This window comes from Sminthopsis crassicaudata, chromosome 3, assembly GCF_048593235.1.
Source record: "Sminthopsis crassicaudata isolate SCR6 chromosome 3, ASM4859323v1, whole genome shotgun sequence".
NCBI lineage: Eukaryota > Metazoa > Chordata > Mammalia > Dasyuromorphia > Dasyuridae > Sminthopsis > Sminthopsis crassicaudata.
Window position 1 is genome coordinate 586917275 of NC_133619.1, and position 22407 is coordinate 586939681.

The window sequence follows — 22407 nt, forward strand, 5'->3', positions numbered from 1 at the left end:
GTACTTACTAGGTATCATTATATCATAATTATTTCTGTATATGTCCCACCCTCTTGCTAAATTGTAAGCTCCAGAGTTCAGAGCCTGGACCTATCTTGAAAGGCCTATCCTTAACCGCCATTTTTCTAAGAGATCAACATTGTTTCAGGATTTATATCTGCTAGTTCTCTTCATACCCTAGGATTCATCCAAGTGTGGTGACTTGACCCATTGAGATTTTCTAGGTATTCAATGACCAATTCAGCAATGTTTTGGGCTTCTATTCTGTTAACACATTTTTGTTCTATTTGTTCTAGTCTGAAGATATGAAAAATAGAAGCAAAGTGAGAGTCAGTAGGTCCTGAAAAAATTAATTAAAAGGGCCGTTTGTAAATATTTAGAAAAAAGCAGTGATCACAAAGATTAATAATAATTCAATCAATAGGAGCAATAAATAGTTCATAGTAATCAATAATCATTCAGATTAATATTTCTTTTTTAAAATAAGATTATTATATTGGAATAATCAATGGAGTATTGGGTATGGTGTCAAAAAAAATGGGTTCTAATCCTGCCTCTGACACTTGCTAAATGTGAAATCTTTTTGCCTCAATGATCTTCAAGTAATCCCCAAGCATGACCCTATAAAGATGTTGTAATCTGCATTAATAGTAAGAACTATCATACTGACATCCTGCTACATTACCAATAATACAGATACACACACAAACACACACATACACACACACACACACCCCTTTATGTTATATAAGGCATGATATCCTTGTGGATAACATATAAACATGTGAGCTGGATAACAGTGGAAGAGAGAGATTCAGAAGTGATTGACTCAGTCCAAAGAGGGAAGGATTGTAACAAGGAAGAGAAGGGAAATAAGGATAAAGGGAGGTCATTTCAAAATATAGAATAGTATGAACAAAGATACAGAGTCAGGAAAGCTTAACATATGTATTGTAGATGGCAAAATTCCACTTTATCTGAATGGATGTTGGACTAGATGACTTTTAAATTGCCTTCCAGCTCTAAAATTATGATTTATTATTCTTGGATACCAATCTGGAAGGCTGTATCTTGGGGAATGTGCCCTTCTGATCCCTGAAATCAGTCACTGGCCTGGGTCTGTTCAATATGTTTATCAGTGACTTGGAGGAAAGCATAAGTAGCATGCATACTTATCAAGTCTGCAGATGACGTATAATAAAGGAGAGCTACAATATTGGATGATTGAATCATTTTCTGGAAAAATCTTGATAGGCTAGGAGAATGGACCATGTCTAGTTAAGATTAAATTTAACAGAAGTAAATACAAATTTCTACACTTGGGTTTTTGGGGAAAAATCCAATGTACAAGCAAAAGAAGAACAGATGCAAAAATGATGTAGAAATTTTAATGGATTGTAAATTCAAATATGAATTAACATAATATAGCAGATAAAGCCTTTGAAATCTTCACATTAAGAAAGGAATAGTATGCAGAGGGAGATGCTTCAATGCTCTGGTCACTTGACAACTGGAGTATTATGTCCAGTTCTGGATGTCAAATTTTAGTAAAAGGACATTGACAAGCTGGATTGTATACAAAAAAAACTAGTCAAAGGCTTGTAGACATAAGAATTCTCTGAAGGAACTGTAAATACTTGAAGATAGTAGAGTTAGGGAAGCTATGATAGTTTACTTCAAATATTTGAAAAGTAGTTACATGGAAAGTGGATTGAACTTAATTCTGAGGAGCAGAAATGGTAGCAATGAGTATAAGTTACAGAGAGCAGATTTCAGTTCCGTATAAGGAAGTACTTCCTTAAGCAATTAGTTACAGCAGTCCAAAGATAGAATTGTCTGAAGTGCTGATGAGCTAGCTCTTCCTTGTTGGGCTGGTTCCCCTGTTCCCTCACCCCATTCTTGCATAATGGTTTCCCAGATGGTGGTCGTTGAGGGGTAGGTTAGAAGCAACCTAGTGGTTTAGGACCTGATGGTTTAGGAGGAGCACTGTCAGGGATCTTGTGCCTAACTGCATCCATGAGAAAAATGATGTAACATTTCTATAATCCTGTAAGATTCAGGAAGTGCCTTACAAATATCTCATTTGATCTTCAATTATCCCTCTTTTACAAATGAGGAAATTGAGAGGGAGATCAAGTGATTTGCTCAGGAAAACACAACTAGTTTTCTGAGTTTGAATTTGAAGCCAGGTCTTTTTGAGTTCAGATCCAGCACTGTATCCCCTACTACCTAATTGCCTCTGGTGGGAACAGTTAGACCTGGGTTCAAGTCTCTGACACTAATGAACTGTATGAGATGGGCCACTCCCTTATTCAGTATAACTTGATAATCTACACCTTAGAGATGATTGAACTACTTATTAAATTATATGTGTAAAGCATATATATGTGTGCTAAGTGCTGGAGATACAAACAGATAATCCCTGATCTCTGAGAGCTTCCATTCAATAGAGACACAATGTATATAGAAGGTTTCAGCTGTAAGACTGAAAAGTCCCACATTCTTTACAATGTAGGGGAAAAACAGATGGTAATGGTTATGATTGTTTAGTCATTTTAGTCATGTTCAACTCTTCCTGATCCCATTTAGGGTTTTCTTGGCAAAGAAGCTAGAGTGGTTTGTCATTTCTTTCTCCACCTTATTTTACAGATGAGAAAATTGAGGCAAACATGGTTAAGTAAGTTGTCTAGCATCACACAGCTAGGAAGTATATGAGACAAAATTTGAACTCAGGAAGATGTGTTCCAAACTTTAGGCACCACTGTGCCACCTAGCTTCTTCATGATGATAGTCACAGCTTTTCTTTGATGTCTGATAAAATATCAATTTCTGCTGGTTAATTATTTGTTCTGCTAAGGCCTTCCTGACAAGAACTTTATTTTCTGGGTCTTAGGTAGCTGTGGCTGTAGCACCTGGCTGGATGGCATCTTCACATGGGTTGCTTCCCAAAATGATGACCGAGGAAACTGGGCTGGAAACTTTGTCATTCCCAAAGCACTTGGACTCAGGGTCTTGAGCTGTCTCCATCTAGATATAAGAGGATGTGGTGGTCAAGATGGTGGTGGTAGTCCAACTGGATAGGCACATTCTGCCTTCCATCTCTCTCAGGATACTTTGCTGCTTTAGCCAAGTTTGTCCTATGTGGTCCCTATGCATAGAAGTTGTTGTCTCAGATGATGGCTATGAAGATTGTTTGGAAAGAGGGTCAATGACCTGGAAGGAACTATCACTCCCAGGGCTCCTGAGTCTAATTGCTTCTTGGTACCCATTGATTGACAATTGTTGATGCTGATAAAGTAGATCCCTTTATTACAATGACCTACCCTCAATGATACCTGTGGAAGTTGGGCTGGAAGCAGAATTGGAATGTATTGCTATCTCCAAAATTCTTGGGCTTAGAGACCCTAGTCCATCTGCATCAAGATCTGAAGGGAAGTGGTAGTCAAAATGGTGGTGGTGCTGACCTGATTTTCCTGGCACATGTTGCCTCCCATATCGTCCTCAGGCTACCATACTGCATCAGCTTGATGTGCTGCTGATCACAGAGGGATTTTCTACACCAGGAACTTCCCACACCTATAAAATCACAAATACTAGAATAATTATTTTTTAAAATATCCCCAAAAATTCTATCATGAAAATCTGCCAGAGTGGAATTTGATATACAAATGTTTATTTTTTGGACAAGTTTGTCACTTATTCTGTAAGTGGAAGAACTATTAGTTTATTTCTTTTGTGCCATTCCCTCCTCCTCTTCCCCTAGCTTTCTCTAGTTTCTCGTGAGAAATAACTAGACCACACAAATACAGCATCTAACGAGCATAGAGACAGTTTGTTTGCAAGTAACTTGTTTTTCCCTCCTTCAATTTTTAATGACTCTGGCAGCAGTGTTAGGGCCAATGTTGGGAGAACCCAAGAGAAGGAGAGAGATTGATTTATATCTTGCCAGAGTGAAGAGGGGAGAGGTCCTGGCTTCCTCACTAATTTGAAGGAAGTAAAGCTCAGTGAGAGGATGAAGAAACCAAGATGGCCAGTGGTTTATAGAGAAGCATAGATCCATTTTGATCCTTCCCATTTTCTCCTTGCTGCTGCACTTTCTTGTCCTGAAGCATTGTCCATAATTTTTTATTCCCAATCATTTACAAGCTTTTATTATTTAAGTAGAAATTGATGCAAAGACAAAAGTGACAAGGACTTGAGAAGCTTATAATCTCAACAGAAATGACGTATTCATCTATATGTTTATATATACACATATACAGAGTAAATGTGTGAATAATTAAGGGAGGAGGAAGACCTTAGTAGAGGAAGAATCTGGAAAATTTCATGTTAGAGGTAGCACTTTGACTTGAGCCTTGAAGAAAACCAGGAATTCCAGAAGGGGGGAGAGCCTATCAGGTATGGTGGTCAGCATGGAATATCATGCGTAAGGAGCAGTAAATAGTCCAATATGGCTGAACTATCAAGTGCATGAAAGGAAGTTAAATCTAAGAAAATTGAAAAAATGGAAAAAAGACAGTTTATGAAGAACTTTAAATGGCATATGAGTTTACATTTGATCTTAAGGAAAATAGGGAGTCATTAGAATTTCTTGAGGAAGGGCATGACATAGTAGAACCTGTGTTTTGGATAAATGGATTTGACATCTGTGAGGGAGATGGAGTAGAGACTTAAGACAAAGAAAGCAGGAGGGTATTGCAATAGTCCAGGGAAGAAGTCAATGAGGGCCTTCTTGGGCTAGGATAAATGGTTTCATGAGTGGAAATTGACTAAATTACAGGAGAGTTTTTGTGAAGATAAAATGACAAAATTTAGCCACTGATTGGGATAAAGGGAATGAGGTAGATTGAAGATGGAACCTGGGTGACTAGGAGGATGCTGGGGCCCTGGACAGTAATAAGGAAAGACAAGCTTGTCCTTTGAACGCAGGTTTGAAAGCCAGGCTGGCTCACTCTTCACCCTGCATGACTGTGCTACTGTCAGGGCCTGCTGGGGGAATGCAAACTCATTTTAAAATAAAAATGAGCCAAACAGAATTAAGCCAATAAATCTGATGGCCTGCATCACATAAAGCGTTGCCAAGCCAAACAGGACCTTTGAGGGTTGTCGGGGTGGCTGGGCTCCTGCATCTTTAGCAGAAATAATCTAGTAGAATAGAAGGTTGGCCCAAAGGGACCTGCTGTCAGGGCCCCTCAGCTTTGTCTATCGCTGTAGTGGCTGTGCTGGGAAGACCTGTGGGCCTAAGGACACGGAGTTGGGGCAGGGGCAGTTAGGGGAGAGAGCACATCAACCGCTGGGACGTGCCTGGGACGCCAGCCCTGGGGAAAAGGGAGAGAACCGTTAGATTATAGGAGGGCAAGAGGCAAAGTCCCCAAGGCTCTCCTTCACTCTGTCACCAGACACTGAGCTTCTGCTACCGGAAGAGTGGGGAAGACCCAGCAGCTGGGGTTGGGAGGGGGGGGCATACCCTGGCTGGCCAGACAAGAACGGGCATCAGCGGCCCTTTTGCCTTAGGCTCTCCCCCAGCGGTTTGGCGGCCCTAGAGCCTCTGCGGGCTCCCTTCCCCTTTGACTGCACTGTCTCCGAAGCGGCTGCCTCCAGCCCCGGGTTAGTTCTCCCTGGAGGCTCTGGCTCCGCCTCCGCCTCCCCGGTCCTGGGCAGGCAGAGGCCGCAGGGTCTAGGAGATGGGGACTTCGAAAAACTTAAGGCAGAATTCCACTGCTGACCACGGGTGGGGGAAATGCAGGCGCTGAAGGGCGTCCGGGGCAGCGGCCCCGAGGGAGGGGAGCGGAGGGGAGCGCAGGGCGTCCCTGTTCTTTCCTGCGCTCTTGTGTCCCTGAAACCCAAGCGTCCCAGCGCTGAGCCCCCGGGGACCGGGAAAGGCCGCGGATTGGGGAGACTGTTAAGAACTGTCGGGTTTTCATTCGTGGCAGTCCGGGAGGAGTGTAGCTGCCAGGGAGGTTTGGCGGAAGGGGCTGAGGAGAGCGCGCGATTTGTCTTCCCCTCAGAATACAGGGAGAGTATGTACTGCCATAGAAAAAGCACTAACTTGGGCGTCAGAAGACGTGGGTGAGAAAACACTACTCTGTCACTCACCTGTGTGCCCTAGAACTAGCCATCTCCTCCCCCGGCCTCGTTTGCCTCATCTGTAAAAATGGAAAGGATCGACTAAAGCGTCTTTCGGATCCCTGAGCTGTGGACTTTCCTGGTGCCCTTCCACTCCCAGGCCCCCTGTCTCATCCCCGGGATGCGGCTTCGGGGCTGGAGGAAGATGTGCCCTGGGGTGGTGGGTGGCTCGGAAGAGCGGTTGGCTCGAGAGAGTCAGGAAAGGCAGATGAGGATGGGGGAGGGTCTGAGACCTTCCTCCCACCCCCACCCCTTCCTGAAGGGGTCTCGTGCCCAGATTGCCCAGTTGTGAACGCCTCTGGCCAGGAGAGGATCGGAGTAGGGGAGAGGGGTGGTGTTCCATTAGTGAACTAGCGTGGGGGAGTGGGGGGAGTTGAGGGCGGGTTATCCGGGCCGCGGCTGCCCTATTTCCTTGCTGTGGCAGCCACGGGAGGAAGGGACCCTGCCGGCCCCTGGCTTCCCCTCTCAGCTTGTCTCCAGTTGTTATTCTGCCGGCCCAGTTGCCAGGATCCTGAGCTCCGGGGATTCCACGGTTACTAAGCTACTAGGTTTGTTGTCTTTTATTTTAAAATATTTTCTTCTGGGGGAGGGGGGAGGGGGGCAAAAGAAAAGGAAAGCAAATAAAAAAATCTAAACAACCCCTCCCCCAGAACACACACACACACACTCATACACTCATACAAACAGCTACACACACACTTCACACACAAGCACTCATAGCCTTGTAAAACAATTGTCCTTGGAGGAGAGGAAAATCTGACCCCCTATACTCCTGTATCCCCAACTCGATTTCTGGTGAATGAGGGGTTGTGGATGGTCTGTCTTCGAGCCCTGGGCAGGCAAGGGCCCTTCTGCAAAGAGAGGAGGATGATGGCCAGTGGGAACGGGCTCCCTTCTCCCACGGTGGCCACCAAGCGCCCCTCACCCCTGGGCCCGTTCCCCAGGCATATCTGGATCCACCAGGACACACCTCAAGACAGCCTGGACAAGACCTGCCATGAAATATGGAAGAGGGCCCAGGGCCTTCCAGAAGCTTTCCAGCCTAGGACAGGGGCAATGATACCAGCACAGCCCACTTCTGCCCCACCTGGTGCCCTCAGAGACCAGGACAGCACTTTCCAGGATGAGTGAGTGTTTTTTCCCCTGCCATGACAGAAATTTGGGCTGGGGGACTCTGAGCATCAAAAAAGTCTTATTCTCTGGGAGGCCGTTGCTTGTGGAGAATATTTCCCTTGGCTCCATAACCACAGCCACTCTATAGTGGCTGACCTTGTATTCTCCCTACTTCATACCTCACATTTCCCTCTGGGTTTTCCAATACCAACAAATCAGCATATCGGGCTCACAAGCCTCAGGGGCTGCAAGGAATAAAGCCTTGGGAACAGTTGTGCCCTATGATGATTGGGACACCTTTTGGGACTATCCCGGGATGAAGGGGCAATTTTTCTCCTTTGCCTGCTGATATCACTTCTCCACTCAAAACCTTGAATATGAGAGGCAAGAAAGTTGCATTAATTAGAGCTAGAATGATCTGCCAGTCCCAGAGATCTATCTACCTCTAGGGTTCCCAGGATTCTCCTCAGAGATGGTTTTGAGATGGGGATTTCTAGGGAGATGTTTTTTTCAGAGATACTCACTTTCCTTTTCATTGCATAAACTGATGATCTTGGTGTGGAGCCACATCTGGAATCCCCCAGCTTGGGAAGCAGCTGTCCCATTCAGCCGCTACAGAAACCTCTCCAAAAGCACACATCAAAATATTTACTGGGAAAGCCCTGACATAGTCAAAGACCATAATAGAAAATTAACACATTCTAGAAGATGGTTGTAAATATGCCTATTTCCTGCTGGGAAACCCTGTATCTGGGAGTGTCAAGTGTCTATAGTGGGGCAAAGGTAGGGAGTAGGGGAAGCAGAGGAACAAGAGCTGGGGGATAGGGAGGGAGAGACAGGAGAGCAAGTGAAAGGCAATGATTCATTCCCTTATTTAGTCCTTCCCTAAATTTCTTATCTTCAAAGGGTGTTGCAAACCTGAATTAATTACTCCTCACAGCATCCCTGCCAGGCAGATAGTGCTGTCCCCATTTTACAGATGGATTAAGTGTTAATAATTAAGTGCTAATTAGAGGCTAAGTGATAATTAAGTGTTGCAGGCCCCAGTGCATGGTTCTGCACAGTGGAGAATAGCATTGGGGAGTTGGTGGAATCTTTGCTTGCTAATCCAAGCAGCACCCAGGCAATGACCAGCTGTTAGCAGCTGCTTATAGGCTGTTGCAAAGCTTACCTTTAGATCCCAGAGAATAGAAAATCCTAAGCACATCAGTGCTTGAAGATGCAAACAGCTCCGCTGCCTCCTTTCCCATCTCTCCTGTTCTGCAGTCTTTGTCAGAGAAAAAGGAAGTTAAAGGCACTTTGTTCTATCTGTTTCAGCTGCATTAAGAGAAACAAATATCCCAAGCTTGGTACAGCTGAACAGTACAGAGCTGCAGGCAAATCTGCCTGAATACTGAGCTGATCCTTGGCAGAATATCCGGCTCCTTCATTTTACAGAGATGGAAACAGAGAGGGCAAGTGATTTGCCTAAGACCACACAAATGTGTAGCATAGCCTAAATCCAAATGCTGGCTCTCTCACATCAGGGCTTTTGTTCCCCATTGAACTACATTGCTTCTGGATAACTAAGAGGTGAAGTCTACCCACTTCAAATTAGGCAGTTGTAACAAGCAGTAATGAACCTCCAGACAACTCTTAAAATCTAAGTTCGATTTATCCACTTGGTGGATTGGTCATGAATAGATTTTTTTAAATTCAATTGTCCTTTTTTTTTTTTTTTAAGCTTTTTATTTTCAAAATATATGCGGATAGTTTTCAACATCACCCTTGCAAAACCTTGTGTTCCAAATTTTTTCCCTCCCTTCCTCCGTTCCCTCCCTTAGACAGCAAGTTATCCAATATATGTTAAGCATGTGCAATTTTTCTATACATATTTCCATAATTATCATACTGAACAAGAAAATCAGACCAAAAAGGAAAAAAATGAGAAAGAAAATAAAAAAAAAACATAAAAAGTGAAAATATTATGTTGTGATCCAATTCACTTCCTATAGTTCTCTTTCTGGATGCAGATGGCTCTCTCCATCACAACTCTATTGGAATTGGCCTGAATCACCTCATTGTTGAAAAGAGACACATCCATCAGAATTAATGATTACATAATCTTTTTATTACTGTGCACAATGTTCTTTTGGCTCTACTCACTTTACTTAGCATCAGTTCATGTAAGTCTCTCCAGACCTTTCTGAAATCATCCTGCTGATCATTTCTTATAGAACAATAATATATCATAACATGCATATACCATAATTTATCCAGCCATTCTCCAATCAATGGACATCCATTCAGTTTCCAGTTCTTTGCCATTACAAAAAGGCTGCTACAAACATTTTTGCACATATGGATCCTTTTCCCTTTTTTATTATCTCTTTGGGATACAGGGCTAGCAGTGACACTGCTGGATCAAAGGTTTGCACAGTTTAGACATAGTTTCATTTTGTTCTCCAGAATGGTTGGATAACTTCACAACTTCATGGGTAGTTTTAACATGGGATTTGGTTTCCCCAAATAACCTTGGCTTCTTTAGGCCTTTCTACTCTCCTGTCCTCCTCTTTGTATATGAACCCTGAAATTGGGCTGGAGCACAAATGTATGAGTTTCAGGAGATCTAACATTTCACTTTGGTTTGAGCGGGTTTACCCTGGAGCAACCCTTTGTTTCCCCTTCTTTAAACTGAGTGATGAACACGGTCCTGTTTATCTTCTGGATTGTGGTGAGAACGAGAAGGGATGATAGATTTTAGAAATATTAAATTAAAAAATTATATAAAGTGCAAGTTCTTACACTTTTAATTGCCCAGATATCCCTAGATACAATATCATTATAACTGTTCAGGTAACAAGCAAGTATATCACTATCTATATTTAGGAATCTGCTTATGAAGTGGAAGCACCATCTTTTGAAGATTATTTGAAACTATGACAAATCAGCCAATTGTTCAAGTTATCTGGCCTCTAAATGGGAGCTGAATGGTTTATGTATTTGAATCCCAGTTGTGGAAACATTTTGGCTTGTGTGCATGAGCCTTGTATCTAGATGTCTAACCCCCTGTCCATAAGGCCCGGTCAGGAAACTTATCTGGCCCAAAAATATATAACATTCATTCATTCTTCTAAACACCTATCCATTCATTTATTCTACAAAAATTTATTCTCTAGCTCCAGGTACAGAAGCTAATGAGTTCCTTAGTTTTTATGAATCCTGGAAGCTGCATAGCTTATATACATGAGCCAGATGTGTGGGAGACGCTTGGCCTATATAATCATAAAGATTGAGCTTGGGAATTTCATTCATTCATTTATTTATTCATTCTTTCTTTCAACAAATGTTATCTAGCTCCAGATGTAAGAGCAGATAAAGCTGAATACATGTCTGGAAAACACCTAGCCTGCAAGCATGAGTCTCATTCATTCATTCATTTACCATTATTCAGGTGTAGGAGCAGATCTGTCTGTTGTATATGAGTCCTAATCTGTGATCTGTTTAGTTATTGGTTGTAATCATCAGATATCTGAGGATCTTTGACATGTATACAAGTTTCATTCATGCATGCATTCATATACATTCAGTGATACATATTATCCAGCTGTAAATCTAGATAATCAATTGATATGTTTTAATAAATTCCAGTCTTTAAGCTATCCCAGCTGTGTGCATGATCTATGATCTGAGAGTAAGTTGTGTGACCTATGTGCATGACCCTCATTTAATCATTCATTTAATGAACATCCAACTTCAAGTCAAACAACTGATCAGATGCCATGCTTCAAAGAAATGCCTTCTGGGAGCTGTCCAGCCTTTAAGCATTATCCCAGGCCAGGGAATTGTTGGACTATGTGTATAAGCCCAGGCTTGCGTGCTATCTGCTCTGTGAGCATAAGCCTCATTCATTTCCTCATTCATTTGTTCAACATATATGTGTTATCCAACTCCTTATCAGGACAATTCTTAGGCTGTGTCTGAGAGTTTTCTAATCTTTATAAGTGACTTTCTCACTTTTTGAGCTATTGACATATTAGAGCAAGATGGAATTTAGAAAGAGAAGGTGTGGTATATATTTTTTAAATGATGGGAACTGACAGTATTAAGCATAGGTATTGAGCTCAGAATTAAGCAGTGTCCAGAGTCAGGGGATATTAATCCTACCACAGTGTTCCATAGTTAGAGCACATCTGGAGTAACACGTTTAAGCCTGGGTGAGAAATGTTAAGAACACTGATAAACTGGAGAATTCCACTAATGGGTAACCATTTAGTAAGGAGAGTAGAGGCTATGAGATTTAAGCATCAATTTGAGTATCACCATCACTTGAAGGATCAAAGATTTGGAAGCAATAGAGATGACCTTCTTGTATGTGAAGAGCTAACACATGAAAAAGGGACTCAACATATCCTGCTTGGTCCCAGAGAAAAGAAGTAGGAATGATGAGTAGAAGTGGCAAAGGGGCAAATTTAGGTTTTGATGTAACGATGAGCACTGCCCAAGAGTGGGATGGACTTTCTCAGGAGGCAGGAGGCCAGGTGTTCAGGATGGCTCATTTTCAAATAAAGACTGGATGTTGTACAGGAGATTCTAGGTCAGGTATACTTACATCAACTGAGATCCTTTTCCTGAGATTCCATGATTCAGTTGAGCAAACATTTAAGGGCTTTCTATGAACAAGGCTCCCTCCAATCAGGAAATTCTTTTACATCTACCAAAATTCCTTCTGCTACCAAGGGTATATTTTCTGTGGTTCCCCCCTGTGTTTGCTTGTTGCTGAGCATACACAGAAACAAAACAAAACTACTATGATGAGGAAAGTGTTTTGTAGACTTGGATAACATCATATAAATATTACTCTGGTGACTTTTACACTAATTCCTCTGGCAATGCCCAGTGGGATTCTGGGAGCCTATATTGAGGAGCCCTAGTTTTGTAAGAAGTCTCATAATGGAGCATCAGGACATCTGTTTGAATCCAGGCTCTGAATGTGGTCTAACTGTGTGATCCTGGGGAAGGCATTTCACCTTTTTCCTAGCTTCCTCACTTACAAAATCAAGATAATAATGGAGATAATGCTTACAGTGCCTAAGACACGGAGTTCTTATAAGAATCAAAGGAGATGATGTATGAGAAGGGCAAGCACTAAGAAAATGAAAGCTATTTATTCAATAAGCTAATCAGATCATGTGCTTCAATGAACCCCAGTCTATTGGGCCAATTATTACATGAGCTATCTGGTCCTGGGAGCTTTCCAGCCTGCATGCATGAATCTGAGCTTTGGAAGCTGCCCCCATTGTCTGAGTGAACTGTGGCTTCTGTCTGAGTAAATCCTGGGAACTATTCCAAATTTGGGTGTGGATACGTGATGAACTCTGATCACTCCCCAACTTTGGGAGCCCTGAGATCTCTATAGATGAAACTGCTGCTCCCTGGGATATCACGAGGAACATGGGTTGACCTTGATATTCCTCAGTTTCAATAACAGCTTTAGCATCTCCCACTGAGGGACAAGCTTTGTCTTGGTGTCACACCTGGGAATATTCTCTTAGGCAGGGCGTCTAGATCAATAAGTTCATTGATCTTGCTCATGTGACCAGGATTGGTCAGGCTGTTATTATGGCTCTGCCTTAGTACATTTTGTGCTCTAGCTTAAAAAAATCAAGTTCTATCCTGCCTAACTTTGTTAATTGGCTCTGTGAAAACACATTAGGTGAAATGCCATCATAGGGGGCAGCTGATTCTCATCGAAACCATTTTGTAAATGGGCCATCAATCCAAGAGCATTAATGTAGGGTTTCTTCACTTTACAGGAAGATATGTTAAAAATCTCATTGTGAAATGATATTGGCAGGGCAGTCTGATGAGGGAGCATACCAGTAGTCTGAAATGGGTGATTCTGATTTGAATGACTGCATTTCACAGCTCTTGTTTGTGAGGTAATCCCTTTTCTTTTTCTACCATTGGTATAGGTCTTCAGTAGCAATTAGCCCCCCATCAGCCAGGGTGGGTGCTATATATTCACTGCTGGGAGCTGCCAGGCCTCAGCTGTACCCATCCCCCAGTCACAATTCCCCCATCTTGTCACTGTGGCAACTGCTTGCTTTATCCTTAATCAGCACTACTAACCCTTCAGCCTCTGGGAGCTTTATCATTATCCAAACCTAAACTTGGGTCTTTCTACTTAATTTACAACAGTGTTTGTTATCCTCTGTCAAAACCTAATTAGAAAGGTAAATTGGAAGTTCTGCAACCTTTCCAAAAGGTATTTCATATTTTAAAATTACAACATAAATGATCTTTCAGTTAGATATAGACTATCAAGATGTTTTCATTCTACCAATTAGCACCAATGTTGTAAATACAAGAAAACTCCCTAGGATGTTGGAACCCAGGAATGGTGCTTGGAGAAATGTAACATGGAGGACTTTGGACTCTGTAAAAGCAAGAACTGTATAACCCATCTGAAGCCTAGTATGTGTTAGAGATTTATGACTTAAGAGACTGAGATCAATCCTCTCATTTTACCAGGGGGAGAACGAGTTCCCAAAGTCATTGAGTAGGACCTATTTTTGTTATTGCTAATCATTAGATTTGATTCAGTTAAATTCTTTGTGGCCTCATCAGTTTTACTTAACAATACTATGCCTTTCCCCTCATCTAGCCCAAAGTTGCTACCTTCATAATAATCTCACCTCCAAACATTTTCTTCCAACTCACTAGAATTCACAGACCTTGAATCTTTTCCTTCCAAATGTCCTCCTGAGACTATCCCCTTGTACCTCAAGACAGCATATGGATTTGTGGTCAAAAGATGTAGATATGAGTCTGGACAAGTATTTCCTGGGTCAAGTGATTTTTCTTGCTGTGTCTTAACTGCCTCTTCTACAAAATGTGGGATAAGTAGATAACCACTGGAATCCCCTCAGAATCAAAATCTACCATCTAGAAGCAAAAGATAACCTTTTACTCAAAAAGGTCTGCTGATATACTCTTAGTCTTTCTATAAATAATAGTAAATGAAGTCTTATTAGCCCAGGAAGTCTAGATGAAAGATTCTAAATGTTAGTTGAATGAATGGATGAAAAAATCAAGCATAGAATCTTAAAATTGAAAGAGATCATAGAAGCAATATCTGGTACAAGTCCTTATTCCAATGCTAAGAGCCTCTTTGTGACTTCCTTAATGTGGTCATCCAGACCCTTCTTTAACATTTCTAATGATTCTGGTGATCAGCTTACTACCTGAAACATCTAGCCCATTGCAAAGAGTTCTGACTATTAGAAATTAATTCCCCTTCTCTTTCTACTCAAACTCCTGGATTTATCTACTTTAGACTGAGAACATGAAGATCTTTTTCCAGTCACATAGGAAAAGTGATTCCCCAGCCATTAATGTTTCCCAACCCTGTTAAAGCTGGGTTGAGATTTAGCTGATGGAGAAGTCACTGAGAAGGACCAAGAGTCAAGGCCAAGACTTGGCTGAAGGGGAAACCTAGGTGAACCTAGGAGGGAACTCCAAATATTGTCATTTTTACTTGAACCCTCTCACTCAGCTGATGATTCTCCTCTTCATTCACTTAGCAAACATTGACTAGTTACTGTGCAGATCAGAGTTCTCGGTTTTGAGAGAGTTTTAAAAGTTTAGCTAAGATGTGGGCCCTGCCTTCATGAAGTCTACAGAAAAATGTGGTTATATGTGTATGTGGGAGGAAGAGATTGCCAACATAGAGAACTATAATATACCACAATACAAGAAAAGTCTCAGAGAGGTACCACCAAATCCCTAGATGAAGTATAAGAAAGATGACAAAAAGCTTCCTGGTGGAGATTCCATTTGAATTGAGTTTCAAAGGGTGCGTAGCAACTCAACAAGTAAAGAGGGAGCAAGAAGAATTCCAGGAATAAAGAATATAGATATTTTTTTAAAAAGATGAAGAGGGTGGGACATGGAAGAGTTTGGATGGCCATGGAGTTGATTTGGCTAGAGCATTGGAGGTCTATGGTAGGGAATAGTGCTGAACAGATGGAAAAGGACAGAATATGTAGGGGTCTGAAAGTCAGCAAAGGAGTTTTTACTTATTAGTAAGTAGGATGACACTAAGCAGAAAAATCACATCATATCAGAACACAATCAGATCTGTGTGTGAGGAAGTTTGTCCTATAAATGGTTTAATGGATAAATTAGAGAGGGAGAGAGCAGAGGAGGAAATACCCAATACCCATTAGAAATGCCCAATATAGAAATAAAGTGGTAGACACAGGGGTCTTGTGTAAGGTTTTAAAGTCAAAAGCTTGGGGGGTTAGTCCTGATAACTATTTCCCGGGGCAGGATTTGGAGCAAATAGCTTTTCTTGCTAGGTGTGAGCTGCCTCATCTGCAAAATATGGGATAAAAGTAGATGACCTCTGAGATCCCCTCAAGATCTCAAGCTATCCCTGTTCTGGAAGCAAAAACAAAAACAAAAACAAAAACAAAAACAAAAACAAAAACAAAAACAAAACAAAACAAAACAAAACAAAACAAAAGAAACAAAAAAAACCACAAAGAATCTTCTCAAGAGAGGAGTCAGTGAATTTGAAATTTGAAAATTTTAAATTTGAAGAGTCAATGAATCAAAAAAATAAATTTTAAACTCTCAGTATGTTCCTACTGAGTAGCTACAGTATGTAGCTACTGGAGAGGTAAATAAAGAAGTGACAATGATTACCCCAAAGAGCTTGCTCTCTGCTAGTGGAATACAACATGTTTACAAAATATGAAACACATACAAAGAGATTTTGAGAGGTGGGACAATAATAACTGAAAAAGTCAGGAAAGGTCGGAAGGAATAGAAACTTGAAATAAAGTGAGAATCAATCAGGAAAGGAGTACGTGGGTGGTAGCCTGTCCTAAATCAGGGAAGTGAGAAATGAAGAGGCTTTCCTGGGATCAGTATGGAAACCAGTTTCTAGTCTGACTGGATCTAACGAGTGTATTATACAATCAACCCAGAAAGAGTTGAACTATTTAGACTAGAGGAGTTTATACTTGATCCCAAAGGCAATAGGGAGCCACTGAAGCTTCTTCAGCAGAGAGCTGGTATTATCAGACTGGTTCTTTAGGAATAGTCCTTTAGTAGCTGCATGAAGGATGAACTGGAGAGGGAAGAGAATGGATATGGGGAGACTAATTTGGAAGCTATTGTAATAAAACAGAGGAGATGTCTGAGGGTCTGAATGAGGTTGAAGGAGACTGTGAAGAGCAAGAACAGACAAGATGTTTGCCACTAATTGGTTATATAAGGAGAGAAAGTGAAGAGGTGCAGGTGACTCAGATTTACAGTTAGTTGAGTGGAAGGATGGTAATATAGTCAACAGAATTAGGAAGTTAAGAGCAGTGGGTTAAGGGGAAAGATGAATTTTGTTTTGGATATATTGAGTTATGTCCAAAAGGCAACTGAAGGTGTTAAACTCAGGAGAGATGAAATTGGGTCATGTAGATTTGGAAGTTATCTTCATAGAGATCAAATCCAGAGGTGATTAGCTTACAACTGTTGAGATCAACAAGGGAGAGATTGTAGAATGAGAAGAGGTAGAATGGACCTTTGGCTAGAATGCCAGGCCCTACACGCAAGAAGCAGAATGTCATAATTCCATCAGGGAAGGCTGAAATAGATTAGCCAGCCATGTAGGAAAAGAATCCCAACAAAATAATTTCACAAAATCTTGGAAAGTTAAATTATATGGGATAAGAAAAAAGGAAGGGTTCATTTCAAGCTTATCAAGAGATAAAAGTGCTTCTACCAAGAGGAATAGTCAAGTTAGAAGAAGGAGTAGAACAACAGGAATGCTGTGGTGCAGACCGTGTTCTATTGTGGGCACCATATTTTAGAAAAGATAATCTGAAAGTGGGAAGTGTTGGATGGAAGAAGAGAACCAGAGTGTTTGGCTTTAAGTCTAGGCACAGGTTACCTGAAGAGATGGGAAATGTTCATCTTGAAGGAGGGACCCTGAGGAAAGAATCGATATTTCTCTTCCAAGTATTCCAATTACTTTCCTTACAATAATGTGACACTTTAAGCCAATTTTAAGACACTGTGCTCAGTGAGAGATTGGTTTATGTCATCTCACTTGGTTAATTAGGACTGTATATCACTCATCTGGATTCTTCTTCTCCCAAACTTCAAATCTAAGTGTAGAACCTAAGCAACTGAGACAAGCATCTGTCTTCCTCTCCTCCCAGCTTCTTCTTCTTATTTTCAGGCTCTTATCTCTAAGACTCTCTCTCTCTCTCTCTCTCTCTCTCTCTCTCTCTCTCTCTCTCTCTCTCTCTCTCTCTCTCTCTCTCTCTTTATATATATATATATATATATGTATATATATATATATATGTATATATATGTATAGATAGATAGATAGATAGATAATAGATATAGATATAGATAGATAGATAATAGATATAGATAGATATAGATCTCTATCTATATCTATCTATATCTGTGTGTCTGTCTATTTGTATCTCCTCTGTTTCTTTCTCTTCTAGTCTTCTTCCCTCCCTCTCTCATCTTTCAATCATTAATATCTTTCTAGTGCTCCAGTTCTGCATTTTCAGTTGTTTACTCAACATCTCTTCCTGGATGCCCCAAAGATAAGAGATCTCAAAATCTAAGCTTATTATCTTCTCCTAAATTCGACCTCTTCCTTGCCTTTTTTCTGTTAATGATATAACCAGGCTTAAAGCTTCAGTAATTTCTGGCTGAACCATGAGCCCCACACCCCATCCACTCAGTTGCCTTCATAAATTTGGTTAGTCCACAGGCATTTATTAAATGTCTACTATGTGCCAGAAATTGTATACAAAAAGATACAAAAATGGTCCTCATTTTTAGGGAGCTCACAGTTTAATGGAGAAAAACAACATACAAACAACTAGATACAAACAAGATATATGCAGGATAAATTGGGAATAATCTCAAAGGGAAGACTTTAAGATTAAAGAGGAATGGAAAAGGCTTCTTGCATAAGGAAGATACTTAGCTAAGATTTAAAGGAAGCTAAGAGATAGAAATGAGAAATGGGGGACAGGCCAGTAAAAATATTTAGAATCAGGAGCTTTTTATGTTTTAAGGAGCAGCAAGGAGGGCCACTGTCCTTAGATCATAAAGTACATGGGAGTAAAGCCTAGAAAGGGAGGATTTATGAAGGGCTTTAATAGCCAGAGGATTCTATTTGATCCTGGAGGCAGTAAGGATCCACTAGTCTTTATCATTTTAAAAAGTGGCATAGTCAAATCTGTGTTTTAGGAAGATCAACTTGAAAGCAGAATGGATAATGGATTGGGATAAGAAGAGACTTGTGCCAGAAAGATCACCCAGCACTGTTGGAATAGTCCTCTGTAATGAGAGGGCCTGGAGCAGGGTGGTAGCAGGGGCAGAAAAGAGAAGGGGGCACATATGAGAGATGATGTGAAGGTTAAAATCAATAGGCCTTGGCAATGGATTTCATATGAGAGATGAAAAAAAAAGCAACATGTTGAGGAGGATACCTAAGTTTCAAACCTGAGTGGTGGTACCCTCAAGAACAATAGGGAATTTAGGAACAGAAAAGGGATTTTTGGGAACGAATAAGTGTTTCTTTGGGCACATAGAGTTTTATATGTCATTTTTGATATATGCAATTAGAAATGAGAGACCAGAAGCTGGGCCTGGACAAATAGATCCTAAAATAATCTGCAAAGAGATATTTGAATTGATGACAGCTGATGAGATAACTGAGTAAAAACAGTATTAAGGGAGAAGACGACCTGGGACAGACAGCACTTGGAGATACTCATGTTTAATAGACATACAAAACCTTGATGAAGATCCACAATAGAAATTGAGAAATAGACAGACAGGAAGAGAACTGGGAGAGAACATTATTTAAAGACCTAGAAAGAAGAGAATACCAAAGTGATGAAGGTCATGAATAGTACCAAAGTCTTCAGAGTGGTCAAGAAGGTGAAATATTAGTGGGGAACAATTATAATTTAAATTTGATAATTTGAGAAAGCCCAGTTTCAACTGAATGATACAGAGAATTGAATGAAGAGAATGAAAGAAAAAGGAAGCCAAAGCACAAATTGAACATGATCTTCTCAAATAGTTTAGCCAAAAGTTGGAGGAGATATCTAAGTGGATACATAATTGGTATGAACAAATCAATGAAAGTTGTTGAGTATGGGAGAAGCCTAGACATATTCCTAGGTAGTAGGGAAACAGAAAATAGAGAAAGACTGAAGATTAGTGAGGGGGTAGGACGATAGAGGGGACAACTTTCTGGAGAACATATCTCATACCCATCCTTTTTCTTTCACTCCCAACATATGGCAAAGATGGAGAAGGTATTGGTTTCAAATTCTGATTAAGCTATTTACTACTTATATAACCTGGATAAATTTCTCAGCTGCTTTGGGACAACTTCTGAGAAATGAAAAGTTTATATTACTCAGTCTCTAAGGTCTCTTCCAGCTCTAAATCTAAAAACCCCCGTACATCATATGGGTTCTCATTATCCTCTACTTCATCTGTTTTGATAGTATCATAACTGATTTCCCTCCATTCTCTCCCCATCACCTATCTATCCCTAATCATCCCTATCCTATTAATTCTCCTAAAACAGTATCAAGAATGTTATTCCCTTCTTCAAAGCACTTTAGTGTTTCCCTGTTGACTACTAAAGAAAGCTCAGACTCCTTATCCTGTCATTCAAAGTCCTCTAAAATTTGACCCCAATGCATTTTTCCCAGCTTTATCGCATACTATTCCCTTAACTATCCTCCGAATTCTACCCAAATTGGGCTACTCAGCATCCTTCCTCCCAGATTTTTGCTCCAGTTTTTTGTTGTTTCATTTGACTGAACTTTCTTCCTCAGGGTCAGCCTGTTAAAATCATGCCCCACTCATATGTCACCCTTTCTGAGAAGTTTTCCATAATTCTTTAGCCAAGAATGTTGTTTCATTCTTGATTTTGTCTGTCTCTCCCTCCTACTCCTTATATATAAAAAGACACCCACTACCAGAACTCTGTAGAATGCTGCACCAGGAGGCAATGTCATGTTTACTATCCTGAGAATAATGAAATTCCATTCAGGCTGGGATACGTCAAACTCCTTAATCCCTTAGAGATCATAGGTCCACTCTACATTCAGGTATTTCTTCCTAATTCCCTCCTTTCCTAACAAAACAAGGAAAAACTTTTACTACCTTGATTAAATTCAAATCCATCACTGTCTACTCTCATTTCAATTTACCAGCCTGAAGTTCTTTTTTCAATTTTAAGCAAGGGTATTTATAACAATCATTCTCAAATTTTGTTAAGTCTAAAGAACTACTAAAGTCTAAAATATCTGAGGCCAGATTTGAATTCAGAAGATGTCTTCCTGACTCCAGGCCTGGCATTCTATTAACTTTGACACTTAATTGTCTCATTAAGCACCTCAAAGAACTTTTATTTATTTGAGTTATAGCAATATTTACTGTATTTGGAGATTAAAACATTTTTCCATTATTACGAAAATGGTTTTGACCTTGATGACTGCCTGAAAGGGTCTCAGATATCCCCAGGGTCCCATTTTGAGAACTGCTGATTTACAGGAAGATGTAACTTGTAAGTAATGCAAAAAGTGGGAGAGATCTTAGGAAGCAACATAATCTCATTGCTACAGGGTTGGCCAACTTTAAGCTTACTGATTGAATCTATTTTCCACAGTCTGAGGTTGAAGGTCAGAGAATCACTACCTTGGGGCAGGAGAACAACAGCCCTTCCTGATTTGTGATTTTTCCCATCAAATACCTGTTTAGGAAAGAAAAAGCCTTCTTTCCAGAATCCTCTGGGCTGAGCTGGCTCAGCCCATTTTTGGTCTCCTGAGTACAACTGTTTAACTACTTGCTTAATCCAACTGATTCCTCAGCCCACATGTGAGCCCTCTTCAACTACATTGCACATAGCAACTTTCTTCTCAACCCAGCTTCCCCATTTATCCTCTTTCCTCACTATAACTCTCTAGCCAGTCTAAATATTTGCCCAGCCTAACTGCCTATTGGGCTCTTGGAGTTTTGTCACCCATTTCACTCCTAAGCCGGAAACTTTCCTGTCAATATGAGGTTCCAGCACAATTCCCCAAAGGTACTTACTTCTCAGGTATTAGTTGAATGAATGAATTGGCCAGCATCCTATAAACAACTGGATAGGCTCAAGAGTAAGATAAACTAGGACCTAATACAAAAAATTATGACATCCTTGTTTGTCCTTTGTTCTTGAAGAAGACATGGCATCTGGGCGGTGATTCCATGACACACAGATGAATTAGATTTAAGTGAGGGAGGCTGTGCAAGATCACCTGCCTCACTTTCCCTTCCAGAGCCACCTGGGTCCAGTGGCCAGATAGAGATTAGGATGACTGGAGATGGCACTGGATGAAATTGGATATCTTGGGCTTTTTAAGCTAAAGTCATAAACCCATTCAATATTAAAGCTAGATAGCAATTGAGGCAAATAAATCTCCTCTTTCACCTAGGTCAAAAAATCTAAATAAATAAATAGAATCCCAGATCCAGTAGAGACCTCAGAGCTTCATCATCTCATTTCATCACCACCATCTGATATAAAATTCCCTCTGCAACATTCCCAAGAAAAATCATGGATATAACCACAAAATAACAGGACCTCAGGGCCCATCTAGTCCAATTCATACTTGTACATCAGTACAAGCTTTTGAAATACAAGGGGAATTCACTGCCTTCTTGAAACAGATCTAATGATCAACAATTGTTTGTTTGTTTTTTCTGTACATGAAGTATAAATCTAGCTCTTAGCACTTCTCTCTCCTCCTTGTTTAGTTCCATCCCGTGGTAAGATCAAGGAAGGTTAATGTTCTCTACTATATTCTATAGCATTCAGACCATGAGCCACCTGGGGGAAGAAGCCTAGGAACCTGTGGCTGTAGAAGAAACAAAGAACATTTGTCACCATCTGGTTTTGATGGTCTCTATTCATGGACTCATGGCTACTGAAGAACCAGTCCCAGGGAACTGGTCCAGATGCATTGGGTTGTACACAAGCAGAGAAGAGAGGGGAACATCGGTGTCCCTGCAGTCTGGAAGCAAAAATCACCAATTAAGATATAACATGAGGTCACTTTAAATGGGCAAAATTGGATAGACAAA

The 22407-nt window shown here is 40.7% G+C and overlaps 1 protein-coding gene across 4 annotated transcripts in view; it reads left to right on the forward strand.

Annotated features, from left to right (window-relative positions):
• Positions 1 to 6408: 6408 nt before the first annotated feature.
• The window catches only part of C3H1orf94 (chromosome 3 C1orf94 homolog), a 66159-nt gene continuing 50160 nt past the window's right edge, over positions 6409 to 22407 (forward strand). For 2 of the 4 annotated variants that reach the window (XR_012488480.1, XM_074305062.1), the window contains exon 1: positions 6690 to 7253. Coding sequence is in view for 2 of the 4 variants with exons in the window: in XM_074305062.1 (XP_074161163.1) it covers positions 6940 to 7253 (314 nt within the window). In the remaining 2 variants the exon portion in view is untranslated. The other 2 variants (XM_074305063.1, XM_074305064.1) reach the window with 2 other exon arrangements.